The sequence below is a fragment of the Erythrolamprus reginae genome, chromosome 7 (assembly GCF_031021105.1).
Source record: "Erythrolamprus reginae isolate rEryReg1 chromosome 7, rEryReg1.hap1, whole genome shotgun sequence".
Lineage (NCBI taxonomy): Eukaryota > Metazoa > Chordata > Lepidosauria > Squamata > Dipsadidae > Erythrolamprus > Erythrolamprus reginae.
Window position 1 is genome coordinate 58,417,683 of NC_091956.1, and position 22,874 is coordinate 58,440,556.

Here is a 22,874-nt window from a genome sequence, read left to right on the forward strand (position 1 = left end):
ACGCCCAGAGTGTGGCAGTAAAAATGTTGATAGCTCTTCACTGGTTATATCCTTAATTTGTGCCTTTCTATTAAATCCACACACTACAAATGCCCTTTTACTCCCTTTACTTTAACTCAATTACAGTAAACTCAATCTACTGTAATTGAGTTAAATAAGAAATAAAACAGTCAGGGAAAACCAGAATATTTTTAGAATAAATGGTAGGAATGTCTTTATGTGACATCTGGACTTTCTGAATCATTGAACATGCTCCATAGCTCACAGAACCAGAGCTACTCCATTACTAAGTCGTTTCAATTTTCAAGTCATGGAAAACTTCTAGAGAAGCAAAAATCCCTTAAAAAATCAACAGGTACTTGAAAATGTTTAGGTTAAATACAGGATATGCTAAGGAGAAAATAAACAGAAGTTGCACAGCTGTTTATAGATGCTGATACTTAACTTCCATTGGTCCTCCCTGCAATTACGCTGCATGGAAACTTCTTCTCTCACCAGCCATAGGCATTTCCTTTCAACCTTGTTTTTTAAATATGGCCAATACATTCTGGAAGCCAAAATAAGGCATTTGGTCTACATCAAGAAATGTTATCGTCTCCATTGTTGAAAGATATTAAGATATTATTGAATATTTTAAAAAATATTCAATCACTTTGTGCCAATTAATCTTAGCCCATGCAGTGATTCTGGTTCCGAAAAGTGATTCCTTTGTTGCGTACCTGCCAGAGGTGTGCAGGAAACCCCTGCATCTTCTTTATGGCCACAGTTGTGTTCTTGCCAGGAACTCTTTAGGCACTGTTCTATAGACAACTCATTTCCTGTACAACGCACTTCATCCAGTAGCACAGGACCTGAGCCCTCTCCAAAATGAGCCTGGCTCCATGACTTGGCAACTCCACTGTCCAAACATAATAAACAGAGGAAAACTGATGGCAAGACAAGCATGCTGCAATTTAACAGTGTAAATAATCTATACTGCTTGTGCAAATCCTACATTCAAAATGATACTAAGGCCATACATCAATGAAGAGACCTTCTGCTGATTTTCTATAGCCTTTTAAGTAAATATATTTCATTCGGGAAATACAATATACAATCCTTAAACTAGAGAACTTGTTATATTTTTATTTCAACAAACATATTAAAATAGCTTAGGAGAAAAATATATAAATATAAATGCAAATGCTATTTGTTTTCAAAATGCAATAAACTGGCACAAGAGATATGGGGTGGGTGGGCGGAACCCTCAAGATAAAATATAAATATAAGTAGAGAAGGAAGGGGGAATAAAACTTGAAACAAGAACCTATTTTGGTTACAAAGCCAGACAGTTATAGTACCACAGTTGAAAAACCCAGGTTTACATTTAAAATGATTTATGCATATTGGTTTATTTTCAACACATTTTCCCAAGATAAATCTTAATGTTCTTCATTAATAATAATTTTTTTTTAATGTTTCTTTGTCTAGAGCAGGGTGAATTTATAACTAAATCTTATGATCAGGATGGCTGCTGGCTATGAAGAAACAGAACCAGTGAAACAAATAAATTATAGACTAGGAATAGGTTTTTTTCTATTCTAGTTACTTATAAATAATATTTAAAAGTCTCTTGACAATTAACCAAGAAGAAATGATAGAAGCATGGCTACTGTTTTAGGACATGGTTTCTTTAAGAAAACAGGCTACAAGAATGGTGGAAGGTCTTAAGCATAAAACGTATCAGGAAAGACTTAATGAACTCAATCTGTATAGTCTGGAGGACAGAAGGAAAAGGGGGAACATGATCGAAACATTTAAATATGTTAAAGGACTAAATAGGGTTCAGGAGGGAAGTGTTTTTAATAGGAAAGTGAACACAAGAATAAGGGGACACAATCTGAAGTTAGTTGGGGGAAAGATCAAAGGCAACATGAGAAAATATTATTTTACTGAAAGAGTAGTAGATCCTTGGAACAAACTTCCAGCAGACGTGGTTGGTAAATCCACAGGAACTGAATTTAAACATGCCTGGGATAAACATATATCCATTGTAAGATAAAATACAGGAAATAGTATAAGGGCAGACTAGATGGACCATGAGGTCTTTTTCTGCTGTCAGACTTCTATGTTTCTATGTTTCTATGTTTCTAAAACAATTGTTGGGGTTGGGGGTGTTAATGATCATCAGGAGAATGTATAATCCTTTACTTTTTGTCAGTTATAATTGTTCTCATAAAATGCTATTTATACTATTGTTAGTTTTTCAGTACAAAAAGCAATCTAGTGAGTCTGGATTTCTTCAAGACTGCAAAAAATCAAAGGCAGCAAAAAGACACAAAAACACCCATTCTTTGTTGCTGTCCACTGGAGGTTGGATTTTTGTCACTCTCTTCTATTCATTGCTGAAGCTACTGGGGGGGAGGGGATTAAACTCTTTTCCATACATATTCAGATTCACAAAAGCATAAATATACATTGAATGATCATATATCAAATGCAAATCCATGTTTAATGCTGCATCCATTTTTTGCCCTAGCTATGTTCTTTGAACTAGTTACCAAGAAGCTTTCTTGGGGCTTTGGAAGAGATTATTATAAATGAGGGATGCTATTTAAAACTAGAACTGTCTTTCCCTTCATACTTTTCATTTCTAATTTATACACTTTTCTAAATTATGTTTCATAACATTAATAAACCTAAATAAAAATCACATAAATAAAATTAATATCACTGAATTTTTAAGCAAGCACAATTCATAATAAACACTTTTTTAAAAAAATGTTCCTAATCCCTTGATAATCCTTTTATTCATTACCCAATAAGTAAACGAAGAAAAGACCAAAAATGGCAAGGAAATAAATGGGTTTGCAAAAGAGTGATTATACTGCAAGGAATTATATGAAAAAAAATCTCTCATAGCTATATTTAGGCTTACAGTACTGAGACTGCATTTCAAATGCCTGGAGGTTAGGAATTCAAATAAAATAAGACTTTATTTGAAGTCCTGAATGGAGACTTCATGTTCTCTCTTTGTGAATCCTGAAAAGCATATTGCATAGTAATACCAAAAACAATCTATGACACGCAGGGAGGTTATTGCCAAGAGGTTTTAGTTTACAATCTGCAGCTGTATTAACTAAGGAGAGCCACATAGCTAAGAATCTCTTTCTCACGTCATCCCATGCCCAGCTACTACTGTATATCTCTTATCTCTCCTTTCTTGGTAGATTTCAGTTCTTAGAAAATGAATCTATTTGCCAAAGCATCGTTCTATGCTTTTTTACATTATAGCTTTGCATATTTTTGTGTTTAAAAAATGAGTAATAATATGAGTTTAAGACAAATGGAACTTGTGGGAATTTTTTTGGAAACTACAAATTAAAGTTGCAATTCAAATTGCAGTTTGCAACTGGGATCAAAAAGATATTTGTATTCCATACAGGTGCTTTCTTTCATGTATACCAAGCTTGCATTCCACACCTAGATTCTAAGAGAGATCCATTCACAACACTGAAACCACTCCCAGTCTCATCCAATATTTTGAGTAACATGCTGAGCAGCAAATTAAGAAGAAAGGTTTAGAAAGGAATTCAAATAAAATAAACTTCAATGAGTTTCAATCCACAGAACTGAAGAGTTTGAAATACTCAGTTTTGGTTCTTATGAGATGTGATTATTATAAATGCAAAGAGGAGTAGCAGACATAGTTTGAATGCACACACATTAAAATTAGTGCAAAGAAAACACCTAGATCCATTTAGTTAAAAACTAATCTCTGAGCATCCGTTCTTCAATCTGTGCTTTCTTTTTAACATTACTTACATTTATTTTTATGTATTTATTCATTCATTTGTCCAATACACAATACATATGGAAGAGAATAGACATGAAGTAATATATATAAAGATAATATGTAAAAATAGAGAAGAAGATATATGAAAGGGAGAAAATATATATGTTCCAATAATCAAAAAATTCGTGTGTGTGTGTATATTCTCCTTTGTAATGCTTGTTTGATGTTTGTTTGCTTGTTCATTCATTCATCCATTCATTCATTCGATTAATTTGTTTATAACCAGTTAGCTGAATATTTTAGAAAGCCAATTTAATGTAGTGTTAAGGCACTAGGCTAGAAAACAAAAAACAAAAATAAAAAAACATGAGTTTCAGTCTGCCTTAGCTAACAAATTAAACAAGACAAATGACTCTGGGACTTGGTCATTCATTCTGTCCCAGCCCTGGGAAAGAGGCATCGGCAAAACACTTCTGGAAGTGATCTCTCAAGAATGGAAGGAAATTACTTATTAGAAATAAATTCTCAAAATAACAATAAGAAGGAATACTTCACAAGAATAAAAGAACCCGCCCCCCGTCCGCCACTTCTCCTGAATTGCTCATAGCTAGTTTTAGCCTGAGACAAGTTATGCAAAAAACTGAAATTAAAAAGACAAAAACATTTAGGCCCACACTTCCTACACCCCTAAGGAGCAACTATAAAATCTGTATGTATAACAAAAAGAGAACTTACAGGTATAAAAAATAAGAATTACAATGCTTCCTCTAGAAATGGAAGCACCAGTCACCACAAAGACACAGACACATGGACTCCTACTCCACAAATTTACCATAAAGGGCTCAAAAGCCCATAAAAACTTGACCAATGAACTATCTAATTGTTGCCACCAAGAACAAAAAGAGTAAACGAATCAAACTTCTTTCTACAGCAGCCTGCCTTGTGCCTTATTTGCCTGCATTTCTCCAAGTTCTGAGAAAGGGACTTAGAAAATTATTTTTAATACACTACTAAAATCAAGATTGATCCAAAGTCCCTTTCCCTAACATGTAAATATTTCTTCTCGTAGGTCTACAAAGCAGCTACCATTAAACACTAAACTTTGATTTAACTAAAAGCAAAGTGACTTAAGCAGCCTATTGACCTTATCCTATTTATTACCAATACTCAAGGCTAGTACAGAGAATCCACAACTATCAGACAGAAGAGGAAAAAAAATTGTCATCAACATTCTCCAACAGTTTTGGGAAACAATGAAAGTAGAACTAGATTTCTAGTGAGGCCCGTCAATGTCTTTTTTGCTATTTCACGCAAGGGTATTTTTTGAAGTTTGCCATGACATTTTCATTACTGTACAAATTTATTGTACATATTTTGATGTTAATGCCACGAATATTTCCTATACTGCATGAAGACAATACTATTTATAGGTATGGCCTTTCCCTAAATCAATTTTATACTGGTATTTTTACTCTTCAACTGCTGGCTTGCAATTTCAAATACAATCTCAGATTAGACCATCTAAATAACACCATCAGGTCTTCATAAGCCAAGTAGATATCTACAAAAATGTATTCAGATTGCTAGCTAACACTCATTTTAAAAAATGTATACTAGCAACAAATAATAGATGTTTATCAATTCAGGCACTATGAAATCTGTGATGAAATAAATCTTAGTAACGTTATCCACCAAGGGCATTCCAAGTATTTGATTGTTTAGAATAGAATAGAATAGAATTTTTATTGGCCAAGTGTGATTGGACACACAAGGAATTTGTCTTGGTGCATATGCTCTCAACGTACATAAAATAAAATATACATTTGTCAAGAATCATGTGGTACGACACTTAATGATTGTCACAGGGGTCAAATAAGCAATGAAGAAGCAATATTAATAAAAATCTTAGGATATAAGCAACAAGTTACAGTCATACAGTCAACATGGGAGGAAATGGGTGAAAGGAATGATGAGAAAAACTAGTAGAATAGAAGTGCAGATTTAATAGAAAGTCTGACAGTGTCGAGGGAATTATTTGTTTAGTAGAGTGATGGCGTTCGGAAAGAAACTGTTCTTGTGTCTAGTTGTCTTGGTGTGCAGTGCTCTGTAGCGACGTTTTGATTTCCTATTACCTCAAGAGTTTGTGTTAACTGAATGGATGTGTTGTTGCCACGTGACCTATTGCAACTTTCCCCCCCTTCACTATAATGGGGATGGGGGTGGTCAGCGTGTGGTGCATCTGGTCCATGGGCCATGAGTTTGACACCTCTGTATTAGCTGATAGGAATAAACTTTTGAAAATAAAAGAATGGACATAATTTAGGTGCTGGCTGATTCCAAACCGATACATCTGCTGAAAGAATTTTAGGATTAATTTAAAGTTTAACCACACTTGAAATCTTCTCTCTGAAAGAAATAATCAGGACTGTGCTCTTTTCTTTTCGTTATCATCTGTCTCTTGCTCTTCGCTCATTTTGTTGTTTCTGCTGGGGGAATGTGTACATTTGCATACTCACACGTTTCCATGTAAGTATGCAGTGTGGAAATAAGATCTCAGGAAGAATCAATGATGTAATCACATTTGACTTATATAAGTATAGCATTACACATATGTTTATTTCTACTTTCTTTATTGTGTAGCTCTAGTAGCATACCTAGGAATGGAATTCTTGTACCAGCCTGTGCCTGATAGTGACTAATTGGTTGAAGAGTTCATGGCTTGAAAGGAGGAAAGATTCCAGGATACATTCTACTTGCCTCTTTATCTCTTACTTTAGTTTAGTTTAGTTTAGTTTAATCAGATTTGTATGCCGCCCCTCTCCGCAGACTCGAGGCGGCTCACAACAATAACAATACAATGTAAAACAAATCTAATATTTAAGTTAATTTAAAAAAGACCACAAATTAAAACCAATCATACATACTAGCGTACCATGCATAAATTTTATAAGCCTAGGGGGAGGGAACATGTCAATTCCCCCATGCCTGACGACAGAGGTGGGTTTTAAGCAGCTTACGAAAGGCTAGGAGGGTGGGGGCAACTCTGATATCTGGGGGGAGTTGGTTCCAAAGGGTCGGGGCCGCCACAGAGAAGGCTCTTCCCCTGAGTCCTGCCAAACGACATTGTTTAGTTGACGGGACCCGGAGAAGGCCAACTCTGTGGGACCTAACTGGTCGCTGGGATTCGTGCGGCAGAAGGCGGTCCCGGAGATATTCTGGTCCAGTGCCATGAAGGGCTTTATAGGTCATAACCAACACTTTGAATTGTGACCGAAAACTGATCGGCAACCAATGCAGACTGCAGAGTGTTGGTGTGACATGGGCATATTTAGAAAAGCCCATGATAGCTCTCACAGCTGCATTCTGCACGATCTGAAGTTTCCGAACACTTTTCAAAGGTAGCCCCATGTAGAGAGCATTACAGTAGTCGAGCCTCGAGGTGATGAGGGCATGAGTGACTGTGAGCAGTGACTCCCGGTCCAAATAGGGCCGCAACTGGTGCACCAGGCGAACCTGGGCAAACGCCCCCCTCGCCACAGCTGAAAGATGTTTCTCTAATGTGAGCTGTGGATCGAGGAGGACGCCCAAGTTGCGAACCCTCTCTGAGGGGGTTAGTGACTCCCCCCCCCCCCCCAGGGTGATGGACGGACAGATGGAATTGTCCTTGGGAGGCAAAACCCACAGCCACTCCGTCTTATCCGGGTTGAGCTTGAGTCTGTTGAGCTTCCTTCTTCTGGAGCAGCTAGCTCAAGCCTTCTGTGTTTCCTTTCTACTAATGATTTCACACTATGAAGGGAAACCTCCATCTACCTTTGTATTGATCGTGTTTCTTTATTAGTGTAAAGCAATTTTGTTTGTATCGGGACTCTTTAGCTAATGGACATGTACGTTCAAGTTGTCTATGATGAACATCCCATATGGGAACTATGTGACCTTGGAGCTCTTGCTCTGATTTGTCTGAGTACAAGAACCAAGTGACTCACTGTAACATGCTATGAAGTGATCATTTGGGTCATCTCCAAATGACTTTTCCACCAGTGTGTCACATAGTTTATCTAAATGAGAAAGATGACTTGTACAATGGGGTAGGGATGTTCTTGTCAAGTAATTTTATTTTATTCCTACCAGCACAGTAAACAAAGAACATTGATTTTAAAAATTCTGTATTTTATTTTATAAGTAATTAATTGGAATCAACAGTTATTCAATCTTTTGTCCTGAACCTTTTTCTTTATAGTGTAGCTTCTGAAAGAAATGTGTGTGTGAGAGAGGGGGGGGACACACAGAGGGAGGGACGGACGGAGGGGCAGGCAGGCAGAGACACTGACAAAGAGAGGTAAATCTACATTTTTATTCAGGAGAAGGAAATATCTGGATTCGTCAACCCTCTGTTGGCAGGATGAAAGATCTGGAAATTGTGCAGGACTTTTATCTGTGTTTATATTGGATTGAATTGGAGGGGGTTTCTTTTGTTTTGGGTTTGTTCTTCCTTTTTGTGAAAATTAACTTACAGTAAATTCAGGCTCAGCTTCCTTTTAGGATAAATACAAGTCACAAGGAGCTTTTGAACTTCCCTGGTTCTAATGCGAATACCTCCAGATCTACTGAGACTATAACTAGCTTGGATTTTTTCAAGCAATGATCTCATAAATTTGTAGAGCACCACTTGGAGAAGGATGACTTATGGACATTTATGGATAGGTAACAAAGATGAAGTTCATGGTCCAATAACTGCTTAAAAACCATCAACTAACCAAATGGATTACATTCTGCTATATTCAATAAATAATAAAATGGTTCCCATTTGAGCCTTTTATGTTACAGGAAAGAAGAAAACAAAGTCCTTTTTCACTTAAGCATTTCCCAAACCACTGATCCATTTCTAAAGTCATGTTTCTGAAGCTGTGGTATATGTACGAAGTACTGTATACAGAAATAGAGGAAGTGGGTATCACTTTCCTTCTCAAATCAGGCAGAAAATCCACAATAGAAAGAGAGAGGAACAAAGAGGAAATGCAGAGTCACCAGTCTCCCACCAAAGGTGTTTTTCCAAGAGGACTAATAATCTTGGCAGTGGGGGAGAGGAGCTTCTCAAAGCCAATACAAAATACCCAGCATAACATTTTGCAATGGTCAGTTCTTTCTATCATTATTTGAATGCAGTTTTTGGTATGGGTATATGGAAAACTATTCTCAAAGTGGCAAATAACACTTGAGGAGCTCTAATTAGCTTTAATTCGAAATAGTGTCATCAATATTACTGCCCTTTTTATTACTTTAAACATATTGTAACTAACAAATACTATAACAAAATGTCTGAAAAGATAGATGCATCCTTCTAAAAGAAAAAAAATCCTTTATTTCTATTTTGGGAAAAGCAGATTATTTACTAAAGTGACTGATGAGAGTAAAGATCTGGAAAAGAACCAATCCTCCAAAATTTTCAGGAAGTTTATTTTTAAAAATAATGTCATTGGATTTCAAAACTGATTAGCTCTATTCCATGAAGGACAACAAGTATTTTGAAGTTTCTTAAACATTTTGGGTGCTTTTAGTTTTTTAAATGAAAATAACATATCTAGTACAAACTAACCCAAAGCCAAGCTGCCTGCAGACTACCTCAGCATCAGCATCATCCCACTGGTCATCACAAATAGTTCCCCATTGGCCAGTATGGTAGACTTCAACTCTTCCTTCATAAGTGCTCCTCCCATTCACCAGCCGGATTGGAATAAAATCAGAGGCTGAAAATAAAAATATGACGGAAGAAAATCAATTTTCTTTACCAAATCATGGAACAGAATAGGAAAAAAATTGATATCAATCAATTAATTAATTAATTAACATTTTGCTTTTCTCAATCTAATAACTATTAGATTAGGGAGCCGTAGTGGTGAGTGGTATTTTAAGCAAAAAACTCTGCCCTGAGCCTGGAGTTCAATTCTAATAGGGCTCAAGGTTGACTCAGCCTTCTATCCTTCCAAGGTTGGTAAAATGAAGACTAGTGATGGGCGAACCCAACGGTGTTTGGGTTCGGCAAGTTCGGATGAAATTCGCCTAAAATTCGACCGAACCCGAACCAAACCCGAAGCCGAACTCCATGGAATCCAGGAAGTGATCACCTTGGCGTCCTTAGCAACCTGCCGGTATACGTTATGTCAAAGCTCCGCCCCCGGAATCTCTTCATGGGAGGGATTGCCCAGCTCCTTTTGTGCCTCCCACCCATTCTCCTGACCAGCCAACAGTTCCCCGGTGTTCGTCTTCCTCTGCCGCCACCGGCGCCCAGCTCCTCCTCCTCCTCTTCTCAGCAGATGACAGCCGGGCGGTGGCTTTCGCGGTGTTCAGCACAAACGGCGAACCAAAGCACAATTTTTTAAAAAAATTCGGGTTCGGGTCCAGTATGCCGAACACCAGAACATCAGTACGGACCCAAATTGTGCGGGTTCGGTTCGCCCAACACTAATGAAGACCCATATTGTTGGTGGCATGCCCTGACATTGTAAACTGCCCAAAGAGTGCTGTAAAGCAGTTTGGGGCGGTATATAAGTCTAAGTACTGTTGCTATTGTTATTATTGCAATGATCCTAGTTCCTGGCCCATACTGATCACATTTTAAATAAAATTATCTTGTCCAGAGAAGTTTACCTAGCTGTGTTCACTGCTGCCCATGAATTAGAATGCAAATGCGTTGGGACTGCAATACATAGTGTTCCCAGTTGCCATAGCCAAGGGCACGCCCAATAAATTGAGAGGGAAAGGTTGGACTAAAATATATACAAGAACATTGTAATTTAGAACATTACTGTCATGCAACAAGCTATTTTCATATAATTCCCCCTCCTCACATGCAAGCAGCTCTAATCTCTAATGGGACCCTGTTTCAATATAATGGAATTCATTGCCAGCTACATCTGAGAATAAGAAAGATTTTAAGACAGCTAACAAGCTGGAAAAAACAACTGAATAAACTTCTCCATAGGCTCTATGTATTTTTCACTCTAGCCCTCCTCAAGTAACCTTTTAATTCCACTCCATTTAAAGGAGCCCTCTTTAAAAGAACAATGAAGCCTTTTTGAAATGTTTTCCCAGTTCACATAAAAGGAGCTTTTTAAAAAAGAGCCTTTGTAGCATTATTTTATTCAAAAGGAAAGGAATACAAGCAAAGCCATAACATTTCTAATCTCTGAGTAGTTTCTGTACAAAAAAAATCTGATTTAAGCATGAGAATAAAGAAAACTCCAACTGGATATTTTAAATATCAGCGATCATCTACCAGACAAAACATGTTTCATTTGGAAACTAGGAGGAAGCATGGCATGCACTTTGGGAAAAGGTGACAAATTACCACACCAGCAAGTATTTTTGGCCTACGCAAATATATATTACATGCCTTGACTATCAAGGCATCACTCTCAAATGATAGGTATGCCTTTCTAACAGCTGCTCATGGAAACGTGATCTTATACTTTAATCAGCTTCATAAGAATCCCACCTTCTATTGAATAATAGTGTGTAAATTCAGAATTCTGTGGGATAGCCTACTTCTTTGTAAGTTCTAGGTTTTGTTTCTAAGAGATCCCATAGAATCCCATAGAACCTGCTATACTGCATATGTTTGACAAACAAGACCAGACAGACAGATATAAAATAAAAAATATTCAAAACCAGACTTAAGGAGAAATTTCAGGTAGCAGATTTTTTTTTTAAGGAGCGAAGAAAGATACGAGGCAAGAGATGGTAATTCTCAATTCATCACTCTTGGAATGCAATTTACAGATGTAAGAATTTTGTACTACTGTACTCTCTTTTTGATCCCCAAATCACTGCCGATAGTATCATTCAGAATTAACTTATTTTAGATTTTCTTGTTGTGGCATTTCCCAAAATTCCATAACTATTTACCCATTTTATTATCAATGCCTTTCTGCAATGTAATCCTTCATTACATCTTGTATGAAACTGCTGTTTATATGGTGTAAAACTAAAGCATGTTTCTTTTTTCTTTTACCATGGGAAAAGCTGCATGTGACAGCAGCTGCCATATTCTGGGGACACATTCGACCTTGCCAAATAGTTTTTTCACACAGCATGATGTTTTCTTCATTGCCACGGCAATGCACATGGTTCCAGTGAACAGGAATAAGGCCTGATCCAGAAAATAGGGCTTTACCTCTCTGCCTATGGAAAGAAAAACAAATAGAAATAATGAAGAAGAAAGCCAAGATAATTACAAACTCTGTTAGTATTTTATTCCATACTAAATATATTATTCCCTGATCCACAAAGTATCAGAGAAATGTCAAATAGCTATGGGACCAATGCAGAAGTGCAGGATCAATGTGCCACTAAATTGTTTTCAGAATTTCACCAAACAGTAATTTCTTTAGTAAACTCCAAAACTGTTCGGTGAAGATCACTGTGAAGATCACCATTGGCACTCAAGTGTATTATTGACAAACAAATCCAGTATTCTCACTCAAGGCACAAATGATTAGACTCAAATTACCCTACTTCACATTTATGTGAAGACCGAGCTCTCTGGAGTACGTTCTACTGCAGGGAAAGATGGGCGAAAAGAGATATCACTATCAGCAAGGTGGATAGACCCAGTAACAATCTACAACTAATTGCTTCAGACAATTATGCAAGAGCAGTGGACCTATCCTCATAAAATATTTTACATACAGGCATCTGCCTATTACATCCAACAGTTGCATACTTTTCAAAACCTGCTTTTTGGAAGCATCTGCAACACTAGGATAACAGTATTTATCTTTTAATGCTACAAATTAATTCAGTTTTTATTGTAAGTAATTGTCTAAAATTTTAAATTTTAGAATTATTCAAAAATTATGCTTGTGAATTTTATAAATATAAAAAATAAATTATGTGAAGAAAAATAATAAATTCGTTACATAATTTAGGAAGGCTTTAAAACATTGTTAAGTTAAACTAACAAGATGATGTAACAAAACTGTTACTGTTTAAGACTCAGTGGTTCTCAACCTGGGGGTCACCTAAGAAAAATTTCCCGAAGTGTTAGGAACTAAAGCTTCTATTCTGGCACCTTGAACATATTTTTATAATCTGACCAATCAGGCGTTTACAGTGAGGGTGTCCCTCTGACCTTCCTGCCAATCAGCTTAAAGCTCTGTTGGGAGAACTGGCACTAGACTTATGTTTGGGAGTCACCAGAACATGAGGAACTGTATGTATTAAGGGGTCACAGCATTAGAAAGGTTGAGAACCACTGGTTTCGGTAAATGTCAGTAGCTAAATTTCAGTAACAGGAAGTATCTTCATAGAGACTGGATATTGGCTGAGCTGGGCAAGTATTGACCTATTCCTTTTAAACAACAGTCGTTAAGAAGTCTGAACATATTTTGTTTAATATCCCCTGTGAAATCTTTTGTTCTATTTCACTTCAAAGATTTATAATGTACTTTGATCTTCTGTTTTTTTGTTGTTTGCAAAGTATTGGACTTCTTGATTGAAACAGATATTCTCTATGCAGATAAGGCAAGAATTAGCGTTATTCTTGAGATAACCAGTTTGCCTCTATAAAACACAAGCTATTCAAGATAATAATTAAAAAAATTACAGAACTGTGTTTATACTGTTTTGCCTTATTTTACCTCTGACTGGTAACATTAATTAAAATGAGATCTATATATGAACAGCCTTGTCTATTTACTAAATTACAAAATTCTTACATAGGAATTATACCCATGCAGAAAATGGCAAGTATATATTGCTGTGCATCATACAGAACAACATATTTAACTTCCTATGGGTGGACTAAAAATATTCGGTTGAAGATTAACTTGAGGATTCATGCTATTTTTTATATAGAAATTTGCATTTGGGAAATCAGCTATGCATGCAAGATTGAACCTTTTCCCTAATCCCTAAGATCCAGATAAACATTTCAATATTTTTGCTTTAAGCATAATCTATCTTAAAGGGAACTAAAATCAGTGCAATGTAGATAAAATGGAAAAAAAACATAGAAACATAGAAAACTGACGGCAGAAAAAGACCTCATGGTCCATCTAGTCTGCCCATATACTATTTTCTGTATTTTATCTTACGATGGATATATGTTTATCCCAGGCATGTTTAAATTCAGTTACTGTGGATTTATCTACCATGTCTGCTGGAAGTTTGTTCCAAGGATCTACTACTCTTTCAGTAAAATAATATTTTCTCATGTTGCTTTTGATCTTTCCCCCAACTAACTTCAAATTGTGTCCCCTTGTTCTTGTGTTCACTTTCCTATTAAAAACACTTCTCTCCTGGACCTTATTTAACCCTTTAACATATTTAAATGTTTCGATCATGTCCCCCCTTTTCCTTCTGTCCTCCAAACTATACAAATTGAGTTCATTAAGTCTTTCCTGATACGTTTTATGCTTAAGACCTTTCACCATTCTTGTAGCCCGTCTTTGGACCCGTTCAATTTTGTCAATATCTTTTTGTAGGTGAGGTCTCCAGAACTGAACACAGTATTCCAAATGTGGTCTCACCAGCACTCTATATAGCGGGATCATAATCTCCCTCTTCCTGCTTGTTATACCTCTAGCTATGCAGCCAAGCATCCTACTTGCTTTCCCTACCGCCTGACTGCACTGTTCACCCATTTTGAGACTGTCAGAAATCACTACCCCTAAATCCTTTTCTTCTGAAGTTTTTGCTAACACAGAACTGCCAATACAATACTCAGATTGAGGATTCCTTTTCCCCAAGTGCATTATTTTACATTTGGAAACATTAAACTGCAGTTTCTATTGCTTTTATCTAGTAAAGCTAAATCATTTACCATATTACAGACGCCTCCAGGAATATCAATCCTATTGCACACTTTAGAGTCATCGGCAAATAAGCAAACCTTCCCTACCAAACCTTCCCCTATGTCATTCACAAACATATTAAAAAGAATAGGACCCAGGAATATGCCAGAATGAAGATTCAAAAACAGCAAGGATATTGAGGTCCCGGATTGTGGGTGCAATAGCCTAGCTCTGTTAAAAAGTGCTATTGCTAACATGTTGTAAGCTGCCCTGAGTCTAAGGAGAAGGGCAGCATAAAAATCAATCAATCAATCAATCAATCAATCAAATAAACAAACAAACAAACAAACAAACAAACAAACAAACAAACAAACAAACAAATATTTACAAAGATCTGAAGATAATTGAAGCATTTCTTTAATCAAAACACAAAGCGCAGGATTCCTTGTGCTCAGTTATTCAGTCCCAAGTCATCGCAAGGTTGAACTATAGTAATGCGCTCTACATGGGGCTACCATTAAAGAGCATTTGGAAGCTACATCTGGTGCAGAGTGTCGCAGCGTAGGTACTTTTGGGACCCCCAAAACAGCCCTTGTGATACTACTGCTCATGCGGATTTGTTGCCAGTCTTCTTCCAGGTGCAATTCAAGTGTTGGTGATCACCTTTAAAGCCCTTCAAGGCATGGCTCCAGGTTACCTGAGGAGCCATCTCACCCCACTTGGATTGGCCTGTACCATTTGCACCGGCAGAGGAGGTGTGCTGCTGGTCCTGTCAGCTTGATTATTCTCATTGGCAGGATCCAGGAGAAGGGTCTTCTCTGTTGTTGCTCCTGACATCTGGAACATCTCTCCCCCCTCATAAGATGTTGGCCCAACCATCCTATCCTTTCGTAAGAGCCTATAGATGTAGCTTGGGGCCCCAGTAGAAAAACAGCACATGCAGGTGGTTGATTCAGTAATAATCAACCAATAATCCGGGTCCCTTCAACTAAACAATGTCGCTTGGCAGGACCCAGGGGAAGAGCCTTCTCTGTGGTGGCCCCGGCTCTCTGGAACCAACTCCCCCCAGAGATTAGAATTGCCCCCACCCTCCTTGCCTTTCGTAAGCTTCTTAAAACCCACCTCTGTCGCCAGGCATGGGGGAATTGAGATACCCTTTCCCCCTAGGCCTTTACAATTTTATGCATGGTATGTCTGTATGTATGTTTGGTTTTATAATAAGGGTTTTTAACTGTTTTAATATTGGATTGTTATATGCTGTCTTTATTACTGTTGTTAGCTGCCCCGAGTCTACGGGGAGCATACAAATCCAATAAATAAATAAATAAATAAAATAAATAAAAGATCCACTCCCTGCCTCCCATTTTGTCTCCACCCTCGCCATGGATCCTTGATTTTAATGTTTGATTTAAACTTTTTATGTTTTAATTTAGATGTAACTGTAAGCTGCCCAGGGTTACCCTATAGTTGGATGAACAACCAATAAAGTTAATTAATTAATTAATTAATTAATTAATTAATTGCAGATTAATTAATGTTGAACTTCATATATGACCAGGTCCCCATTGAATTTATAGGAGGAAAGTTATGATTTTGTACTTTCTATAGACTAGCCACACAATCAAATCAATACATCTCTGTAAATCTTACCAGCTCCAAAAAAACTGAAATACCATTTGATGATGACAAATAGACACAAAAAATGTTAACTTTCTACTTTCTTCTAGATAAATATTCCTTTGCCAAGGAATATTTGCCAAGAAGCAAAGTTTATGACACATATATAAATCTTTAGGATTAAATTTTAAATAGTTTATCCCCTTTACCAAAGAAAAAGAAAAGAGGATTAAAAACTATACAGCAAGCTTGCAATAATACTCATTATCTATAGTAGAACTGCACAGGCTAACCATAACTTTAAAAAGGGTAACGCCTGTTCAAATTAACATTCTGTTTCTGAAGAAATATTGAATCACATTTTAACCTTTCTTTGTAACAATTGTATATACCATATTATTTTGTTAAAATTACTGTACTGATTATTTTAATCAATTTAAAGTAATCGATGTAAACATTCTAGAAAAGAAGTAATCCATTTATCCATTTATCTAAAATGATGATGCAAGCTATATTTCAGGCACTGTAACAGATGAGAAATTTGAAAGTAATCGCCATTATATTCACCACATGTGAAAAATTTCCAAGAATATTGTTATTTAGTCAACATTAATTTACTTACCCAAGTTCAAGTTGTTGACATATGACCGAAGCGTCAGCGTTATCCCAGTAATCACTGCAGATTGCTCCCCATATTCCATTTAGATATATTTCAACTGTGCCTTCAAACTCATTTCTGCCACCTTTAAGTCTCACTGATCCTGTTTATTTTTGTCAAAAAAGGTAAATTTATTTCATTATATAAGGATAATAGAGTCATTACAAATTACAAAGAAAAAATTATGCCATATTTTCCATTAGAAAGTAACAGCTTAAGTGTGGCATTTATTTTGCAGTGATCTGAAAGAGGTATGTTGAACCAAGGCATGTAAACAATATAAGTCATTTCCTTGCTCTAGAAGGTTTTTGGCACTTTTTTGATCCCTACAAACTAGGTTCCTTTTCTGGTCCAGTGGTTTGTCATTAGCACTGGTTGAGCATCAAAAGTCAATCAGTTTAGTTCATCAAGATTCGTCCATTCCAGGGGTGTCAAATGATGGCCCATGGGCTGGATGTGTCACACACAGGCCATGCCCCCCAGCTTCGCAAAGGCAAAAAAGTCATAAGTCACATGATGTGACCCAATCAAGTTTGACACCTGTGTTCTAGTTCATTTAAAAAAAAACCCTTTTACCATTTCCTTGTCAGGCCACTGGAATGATACAGTAACTTAAGGTATGCTTTATAACAGTGATGGTGAACCTTTTTCCCCTCAGGTACCGAAAGAGCATGGGTGCGTGTTATCGCACATGCCCAAGTGTCCACACACGTAATTCAATGCCTGGGGAGGGCAAAAGCAGCTCCCTCCCTCGGAAGCCCTCTGGAGGCCGGAAATGGCTTGTTTCTCAACTTTGGGTGGGCCCGGTAGGCTCATGTTTTGCCCTCCCCAGGCTCCAAAGGCGTCTCTGGAGCCAGGGGAGGCTACAAACACCCTCAACCATCCCCCTGGAGGCTCTTTGGAAGCCAAAAATGCTCTCCCAGAGTCTCTGTGCGAGCCAAAAAACAGCTGGCCGGCACAAACATGCACGTTGGAGCTGAGCTAGGGCAATGGCTTACATGCCAGCAGATATGGCTCCGCATTCCACCTGTGGCAGCCATGCCATAGGTTCACCATCACTGTTTTATAATCAATCTCTCCAATAAGAAATATTTTAATAAAACTGGAAATAATGCGTTCACTACGGACATACTTTTTTCAAATTTGAGGGGCAGTAACAATGCTAGTACCATATCATTGTTGTAGGCACTACCAAAAATGTTACGATTATTATGAAATTTGCCTATTCCACAAATGGATGCCAAAACGAGTAGGTTAATCAAATAAAAACAATATATTAGAAATCAAACTAATGACACTCCTTTTACCCTTCTAGACTCAAAATTTTCTCTTATTTCTTTCATTTTTTTGAGCAGATGAAATATATTCTCAAGAATATATCACAAGAATATATCACAGAGCAAAAACTCCAGAAGCATCCTAAAATACAGATGATGGTAAAGATTGGTATTTTTCATTATTATGTCAATTTCTATTTTTTGTTCATTTAGCAGAACTTTTAGAAAGGCATAGTCAGCTGTAGGAAATAGCTAAAACTGTCAAGGATAGTTTTAAGATTACAAACATCTAACAGGCACAACACACGCAATTGCTTCCTAAAAGTTCAAAACATTCATTACAGACACTTGCACATAAAAAACAAAATTATAACAGACAATACTTAATAAAATTATTAAATGTCTTACAAAAATATTATATAGTTTTTGTATAAATTAGGTTAAACACTATTGAAATATGGAAACTGCAGAAAATGCAGTTTATAATGTAGCTACTTTATTGCTTCCTTTAGCCAGACCAGTGGATCACAAAGTAAACAGTACCATCCCCTGGGGGGCAGTGAGATGACTTAGGGTGCGTTAAGAGACAACGGGAGTAGCAGGGGTGCTGAGAGGCAAGGGGCTGGCAGGGGGCACTAAGAGGCCATGTGGAAGGCAGGAAAGCATGTCAGGGTGGCGGTGAAGAGAGGTAGCAGTCTACTCCCTTCCCCGCAGTCCTGCCATGCTTGATGGCCTCCCACTTGGTCTCCCCAGAGGTCCCCCATGCCTGCTTGCCTTCTGTGGTCGGCATCCAGCTCAGGCCAGCCAGTGGGTGGGCAGGCAGCCCTTGCTGGAAATGCAGACACTGAGTGGGGCAGGGGAAGGGAAAGTGGATGTCCCAGGGCTGTTGCACATGCGCCTGCCCCATTTCTGCAATGGCAGAGCCCCCTGCCATAAAGGGCAATCTAAATAGGGGAGGGGGATGCTTCAGAAAAGGCTGCCTTCCACCCGTGCCGGCTAAGCAGTGCTTGGGACTCCGAAGCAGCCCACCAGCTTCTCACCTGGCCACTTGCCTGCTCTCTTTGCAGATCAACCCGGTCGACCACCAGTGCTACTCTGAGAACTCGACCCAAAATGCCGGGTTGGAAGCCCAAAGTCCTGTGGAGCCGGCATTGGAGGCAGGCAGCCTTTTTTACAACACCCCCCTCCCCTTTTTAGATCACCCTGCAGGATTTTGCCTTTGTAGAAATGGGGCAGGCAGTTTGTACAGAGGATTGGCAGGGGAAGTGCAGCCCTCCGGGATGAAGAATGGGGCAGCACAATAGGCTGTGCTGCTCCAGCCTCGCTCAACCTCCGTTCAGTCCTGCTTCTTCAAGCCCATTCATGCCACGGCACTGTGAATCAGCCGCACCACCCCACCAGGCTTTCCTCACTGGGTGCTGCTACAACTGGTGGCTTTGACTTGCCCAGGCCACTCCTGGCTGGAGTGAGGAGTAAGCAGGAGTGCATGGGCCTGGCTGGTGCTCAGCTTACCTTCCTAGCGAGGCTTGGACACCATCTGGCACACCCATCCGCTGGCTCTCCAGGCAGCGCCACATTCTCCTTGCCCCAGGACCGGAGTGCAATTGCCACCACTGTCATCTCTCTTGCCTTCCCGGCTTCAGCTATGGGACCTTCACGGGCTGGAAAGTGGCTGACCCCTCAGGGGTTCACCGGCCTTAGGGCTGGTGTGGGTCTTGGTGGGACAGGGAGAAAGTGGCACTGAGAAAGAGAGAGAGAAGGGAGGGAGGAAGGAAGGAAGGAAGGAAGGAAGAAAGAAAGAAAGAAAGAAAGAAAGAAAGAAAGAAAGAAAGAAAGAAAGAAAGAAAGAAAGAAAGAAAGAAAGAAAGAAAGAAAGAAAGAAAGAAAAAGGAAAAAAAACCTGGAAAAGGCATGGATGTTTTTCATGTGCATTCACACATTCAGGAACACAGTCACTATCTCTCATCCAGATATCTGCACACATGGAACCATTTTATAAGCCATAAATTCTATGTCAAGATTCTTCTGTGTCAAGAATATCCCATCTTGGGAGTTGGTGAGTAATTTGGAATTTTAGGAACATTTCACAGCTGCTGCCACAAGATATTTGCTTTGGGGAGTTTGCTTTCTACTGCAGAAGAAAGCGAGGGGGAGGGGAGAGAGGAGGGAGGGAGAGCAGGCAGACTAACTTATGACCACAATTGAGTCCAAAGTTTTGGTTGCTAAGCAAGGGCGTTGTTAAGTGAGTTTCATCACATTTTGCAAGTTGGTCATGTCTACCTGGTCACCTGACCAAGTCATGCCCACCTGAAGGGGGTGGAGGGGGGGCACCGAGGATGAGTTTGTAACACCAAGGGGGCGGTGAAATAAGTTTGGGAACCACTGAACTAAACTGAAGTTCAGAAGACTGTAGCCTAGGGATTTCAAGTATTAACAGAGTTATCCTTGATGAAATTTCTGTCTATTCCTTGTCTAGTCATTGTGATTAAGACATACAGACAAATAAATACCAACTTCATAAAACTATTCCTTGTTTATAAATATTTTAAAAGTCTGACAGTATATGATAACTTTGCCTCTCATTTGTTTCCATTAGATTTCAAGAAATAAGAAAACAAACTGTTTACAAAACTTTTTCAGTGACCAAAATTATACATAACAGAGATACTAGCAAAACAATGTATTTATTCATGTCTGAGCACAAGCAATCACCATTTCACTCAGATCATATGAATTTATGGAATTTATACATTCTTGGAATGAAGCAAACAAGTGCTTAACAATGGAAGTTTTATATTACTGAATAAACAATTGTCAGATATGGAATGCAGGGCCGCCGATAGACGGGTATTACTGGGAGGGGCATACCGGGCCCGGGGAAATTGAATAATGGGGGGGGCGGCGCTTCTCCTGCTGAGCCCAGTCCTCTCCCGGTGGCTTTCGGCTCCTCCCGCCGAGGAGCTGCAAGGCTGGCCTCGGAGCCCCGTGCGGCCAGCGTTCCCTCATGCCCGGCGGGCTCCCCTTTCCTAAACCCCCACCAGCCCCCTCCTGGCTCCTTCCCTTCCCACCCTGCCCTCCTTCCCCGAGGCGTCCCTTGCCCATTATCCCCTGCCGGGCAATGGGGCAGCGGGACTGCTAGATGGGCAGCTCTTCCGGCGAGGGTGGGCAAGGCGCACCCTTTTCAGCTCTCGGCCTCCGCCCGCGCAGAAAGCATCCTTCCTCGCATCCAGCGCCAGCCATGGGGTCTTCCGCCGCCGCCTTCCGCAAGGCCCCCCGAGGAGCTGCGTGGGTCTCCAGCCTTCTCCTGGTGAGTCACCGCGGCAAGGATGCGGGCGAGGGAGAAAGGGAAGAACCCGGCGCCTCGGGCACTTCCCTCTTGCGGTAGAGGGGTAGGTGGTTTGTGGGGAGCGGGGGAGGGAATGAGCCGGCATAGTCAAAATCACAACTTCTTTCGTTTCTTTTTCTTTCTTTCTCTATTTTTCTCTTGCTCTTTCATTCTTTTTTCTTTATCTTGCTTTCTTTCTTTCTCTTGCTTTCTCTCCTTCCTTCCCTCTTTCCATTTCTTTCATTCCCCCTCTCTTTTTATTTCTCTTTCATTCTCTTTCTTTCCTCTTTCTTTCGTTTCTTTTTCTTTCTTTCTCTCTTTCTCTCTTTCTCTCTTGCTCTTTCATTCTTCTTTTCTTTCTCTTGCTTTCTTTCTTCCTCTTTCTTTCTCTCCTTCCTTCCCTCCTTCCATTTCTTTCATTCCCCCTCTCTCTTTTTATTTCTCTTTCATTCTCTTTCTTTCTTTCTTTCTTTCTCTTTCTTGCTCTTTTTCTTTCTCTCTTTTACCTTCCCTTCCTCTATTTCTTCTTTTCTTTCTCCTTCCTACCTTCTTCCCTCCCTCCCTCCCTTCCTTCAGTCCTTCCTCTCTTACTCTCCCCTTTCATAAGTTTCCTTCCTTCCTTCCTGTTCCTGTCCCTTCCCCCTTTCTTTCTTTCTTTCTTTCCTTCCTTTCCTCCCTCCATTTCTTGCTTTCCTTCTCCTTCCTCCCTTCTTTCCTCCCTCACTCCCTTCTTTCACTCCTTCCTCTCTTACTCTCCCCTTTCACACCTTTCCTTGCTTTCTTTGCACCCTTCCTCTGTTCCTGTCCCTTCCCTCTTTCCTTCCTTCCTTCCCACCCTCTGTCCATTCATTCACCCATTCCTCTATTGATCGCCCCTTTTACCATTCCTTCCTTCCTTCCTTCCTTCCTTCATAGCTCGCCCTCACCTTTCTTCCCTTCCTTCCAGATGGGAGTGCCCCCTCAAGACACCCGCCTGACTGCTGGTACCCTGCTTTTTCTCTCCCCTCGTCCTTTCCAGCTCCTCTCCGGTGGCTGCCGGGTGTGGGATCCCCCTCCCCTCTCCCCTCGCTAGAAAGCACATGGTTTTGTCAACAAGAAGGGAGAAGTGCCAAGGAGCCGTAAATAAGCCTCGCTCCGCCTGACCGATGCCAGGATCTTTCTTTCCCTTGTCACTCCCGCTTCTTTCTTTCTCCTGGACGAGTCCACACAATCGGCTTAACTCAGTTCCTGAAATAGCCTATGGCAGTGCTTCCCAACCTTGACAACTTGAAGATATCTGGACTTCAACTCCCAGAATTCCCCAGCCAGCATTCGCTGGCTGGGGAATTCTGGGAGTTGAAGTCCAGATATCTTCAAGTTGCCAAGGTTGGGAAACACTGGCCTATGGGACCGCCTCGCTTGGCGTGAAGCGGGAAATGATCCCTGGGGGATG

The 22,874-nt window shown here is 39.5% G+C and overlaps 1 protein-coding gene across 2 annotated transcripts in view; it reads right to left on the minus strand.

The window, feature by feature from the left end:
* The window catches only part of PRSS12 (serine protease 12), a 55,277-nt gene that overhangs the window by 20,925 nt on the left and 11,478 nt on the right, over positions 1-22,874 (minus strand). For both annotated transcript variants that reach the window (XM_070756624.1, XM_070756625.1), the window contains exons 2-5: positions 16,805-16,943; positions 11,784-11,953; positions 9,369-9,519; positions 720-898 (exon numbers count right to left, since the gene is read on the minus strand). In XM_070756624.1, the coding sequence (XP_070612725.1) occupies positions 720-898; positions 9,369-9,519; positions 11,784-11,953; positions 16,805-16,943 (639 nt within the window). The remainder of the gene's footprint in view (positions 1-719; positions 899-9,368; positions 9,520-11,783; positions 11,954-16,804; positions 16,944-22,874) is intronic.